At 33.0% G+C, this 3,909-nt stretch overlaps 1 protein-coding gene across 1 annotated transcript; it reads left to right on the forward strand.

Annotated features, from left to right (window-relative positions):
- Positions 1–1,434: 1,434 nt before the first annotated feature.
- LOC114270188 (methyl-CpG-binding domain-containing protein 4) lies at positions 1,435–3,493 on the forward strand. Its single transcript, XM_028211635.2, has 2 exons — positions 1,435–1,598; positions 2,755–3,493. The coding sequence occupies exons 1-2, from the start codon at positions 1,566–1,568 to the stop codon at positions 3,259–3,261; spliced, it is 540 nt and encodes a 179-aa protein (XP_028067436.2). The 5' UTR covers positions 1,435–1,565; the 3' UTR covers positions 3,262–3,493.
- The last annotated feature ends 416 nt before the right edge of the window (positions 3,494–3,909 follow it).

Below are 3,909 nucleotides of genomic sequence, written 5' to 3' on the forward strand. Positions count from 1 at the left end.
TGTGAATATTCACATTGTCACGGGTTGGGCCAAGCCCGCCTCGGGCTGCGGTCGAGCTTCGGGCCAATTTTACACTCTTATCAATGTGAATGTTAACATGTCAATGTGAATATTCACATTGTCACACAAGCCGGGTCGGGCCCGCCCCGGGCCGCCCATGGGCCGTGGGCGAGTTTCGGGTAGCCACAAGGCGCGGGCTAATTTTACACTCCTATCAATGTGAAAGTTAACATGTCAATGTGAATATTTACATTGTCAACGGGTCGGGCCGGGCAGGGCCTGCCCTGGGCCGCGGACCAATTTTATACTCTTATCAATGTGAATGTTAACATGTCAATGTGAATATTCACATTGTCAACGGGTCGGACCGGGCCCGCCCCGAGCCGCCCATTGGCCGCGGGCGGGTTTCACGCCGCCACGGGACGCGGGCCAATTTTACACTCCTATTAATGTGAATGTTAACATGTCAATGTGAATATTCACATTATTAACGGGTCAGGCCTGCCCCGGCTCGCGGGCGGGTTTTGGACTGCCCACGGGCCAATTTTACATTCCTACCAATGTGAATTTTAAAATGTTCACATCATAAAATTGCTAACCGTTCAAAAAATATTTATAAGGGTATCAAAATTAAATATAAGGGCATAAGTGTCCAAGAAAATAGTGTAAATCAAGAAAAAGGTATGGAATAAAACTATACATACATTGGACTAAATGAGTTAAAAATTTCATTCATGGACTTCTTAGGTTAAAACACTTCTAAATGAGATTTATCAATAAAAATTCATTTTATTTTAGTCCTTGTAATTTTAAATTAAATAATTTACTCTTTACATTTTATGTATTTGTAATTTATTTATTTTTTGTATTTAGTAATTTTAAGTCCTAAATTATTGTGTCCTAAGAATTATTAAAAATAGAAAAAGTATAAATAAAAAAAAAGATTTAGAAAAAAAGGGTAAAGTACACTTTATCCTTTATGTATGGTTATTTTTTTATTTTATTTGTTAAATATTTTTTTAAATTTACTTTCAAAATTAATTTATATTCAAAATTAGATAAAAATTGTGACATTATCTATCATATAATTTAAAAAATGTAATTATTATATTAGGATGTTAATTTAGGATTATTTTGAGGAGAGGTTAAAATAACAAAAGTAAAAAATCAGGACAAATTATCAAATTATTTTCTCTATTTCTTTGCACTTCTTTTTTATAGAAAATAAAAAATTTGTTAAAAAAGTCAACACTACCTTATGTGTGAGTTAAATATAATAAAATATTTTTTTATTACTTAATTATTAATTTTTTTATTTTTTGATCTAATTTTAAATATAAATTAATTTTATGAATAAATTGAGAATTTTTTTTTTACATAAAGTCAAAGTGTAAAAAAAAAAAATTAAAGTAAAAAACTGACCAAACATAAAGTGTACTTATTAAAAATAATAGATAAATTATACTACTACCAGTTACCCAAGGTACGAATCTTGTTCCGGAGGATCCACGGTCAAGCTTTATGTAACAAACGAGAGGGAGAACCAAGCAAGTTCAGTCACAAAAATGGCCCATAACCCTAAATCGTCCACTTCCAAGGTATGCGATCGAATACATTTTCTCTTCTCATATTGGGTTTCTAATATGGATTCACATCGCTTGTTTAATTCTACGTTTTTTTTTTTTTTTCCCTAACGATGTAACTGGTTTGAAGAAAATTTATTTTTTATGCTTGCTTTCATTCTGTTTAAATTCTTCTTTATATCCTACAATTTTTGGAAGATTTTAAGTTTCTCTTTAGTTTATTGATTTTCTGTTTGGCTGGTCAGAAAGTTGGGAAAATTGCAAAAGAAACAAGAAGAATTTATAATTTTTGGTTTTTTAGTTTTTTCTTTTTTCTTTTTTCTTTTTTCTTTTTTCTTTTTTCTTTTTTCTTTTTGTTTTGGTCCCGAGAAAACCATAATACTTTCTGTTTGTCTGATATTTAAGTGTTTCTTTAGTTCTTTAATTTTCTGTTTGGTTGCTCAGAAATTGTTGAGGAAAATACAAAGAAATGCCCCTTTTAATTTTGTTCTGTTGAAGAATATTTACTTTCTGGGACCTCATAACAAATTTTTTTTTTTTTTTTTCTTTCTTTTATCAGTTTTCTTGGCCATTGTTTGATGTATTGTTTGTTAGATTGTAGCTTTCAAGGTGGAATTCGATGTGTTTCGAAGAGGGCATTTTGAAGTTGCAAGGAGGGCATTTTGAGCCAGACAACATATGGCTGAAAACGCCCTCTTTATATAGGTTAGTGTACACCTTGGATCCCATTTACATGAATGAGATTGAGAGACCTAGTCTTCATTCAACAATCAACTTTAAATTCCCACAGTGAAGCGAATGTGAAACAGTTTGTTATACAAAGGAGGAGCCTGAGTTTGGGTGGTGTTCAAATGGGTGGGTGCTAATTGCCACTGTACATATTGTACTTTATGCAAGTCGTGAATGCTTCATAACTAATTTGTTGCAAAATAAAATCCATCTTTCATGGTTAAGTGAATAAAGCAATTTGCTATTAGTGCATATGTTTATTTTCTTATTTACTGGTCATGTTATGATTCACCACCCTATTCTTGCCTAAATATTTAAGAATATGAAACTGAGATATGTGGGAAATTCCTATGTATAGTAAAACCAACGTAAGGCTTCCAAACATTTTTTTTAAAAGAAGATTTTGTTGTTTAATAAGTTGCTCGTCATCTTTTCTTGACAGAAACGGCAACCTCCAAATGCCAAAGTCTCAGTATATGCTGCACAATGTGGGGAATGCTTTAAATGGAGAGAGATACCTACACAAGAAGAGTTTGAGGATATCAGAAGTAGATTCATAGAGGACCCGTTTTTCTGCAACAAGAAAGCCAATGTTTCGTGTGATGACCCGGCTGATATTGAGTATGATGCCACTCGGATCTGGGCCATCGACAAGCCAAACCTCCCAAAGACCCCACCTGGTTTTCAGAGGGAGTTAGTGCTTCGAAGAGATTTCTCTAAGATGGATACCTATTATGTTACTCCTTCTGGAAGGAAAGAGAAAGCCCTATCTGGAATAGCATCTTTTCTTGAAGCAAATCCGGAATACAACGGTATATCTGTTTCAGACTTCAGCTTTACAACTCCAAAGCTGATGAGCGACACGATTCCGGACTATGTCGAAAGGAAGGTCTCAGGTAGTGGAAATAAAAAGATGAAAGCATTGAGGCAGGGAGATGATGATGTCTGAGAATTTTAGGGAGATATGAAGGGCTGTTTCTCGCTTTATGCCAACATTTTCTCAGTTTTCTGGTATTTAAAGTAAGAAATGAATTATCATGTAGTGAATTCTTGATCAGCAGTTCATGATCTCTTTTGTGAGGCAATTATTGATAATTGTTACATGTTTTGAAAATGCACTTTACGGTGTTATTTTTCGAAGCAATACTAATTTATTGTCTCTGGAGCTGAGTTTCCAATCATGTTGTTTTATCTATGCGAATTTGATCTCTTAGGTCTTTTATTTATTTATTTATTTTAATTCAGACAAGTCCAAACCTTATGGTTTGGTTTGATATTTTGAGGTGTGATTTGATTTCGATTATAAGTAGTCATGAAAATATTAATTACAATTCGATTTTCGGATTAAAGATCAGAAGAGTCGAAATTGATGTCTGATCCAAACTTTTATAATATTTATGTCAAAAGTGGTTTAGAGGTGCTTAATTGTTTTCTTGCACCCTCTTTTTGCTTCTTTTTTCTCTCTCAGTTGTTCCATCTTTGTGTTCATATCATTGTAGTATATGAATATATAATAGACATTTAGAAATTAACAAATAAAAAAGAGAACAGCTGAGTAGAATATATTTATATTTTTTTAGATAATACATAAAGAGAG

The sequence above is a fragment of the Camellia sinensis genome, chromosome 14 (genome assembly GCF_055761805.1).
Source record: "Camellia sinensis isolate YWXY chromosome 14, ASM5576180v1, whole genome shotgun sequence".
NCBI classification, from domain to species: domain Eukaryota; kingdom Viridiplantae; phylum Streptophyta; class Magnoliopsida; order Ericales; family Theaceae; genus Camellia; species Camellia sinensis.

Excerpts from the sequence above, each read along its gene's own strand:
- LOC114270188 (XM_028211635.2), top strand. The coding sequence starts at position 1,566 with ATGGCCCATAACCCTAAATCGTCCACTTCCAAG. Across the intron at positions 1,599-2,754 it reads CTAAATCGTCCACTTCCAAG|AAACGGCAACCTCCAAATGC; the intron begins GTATGCGATCGA and ends TTTTCTTGACAG.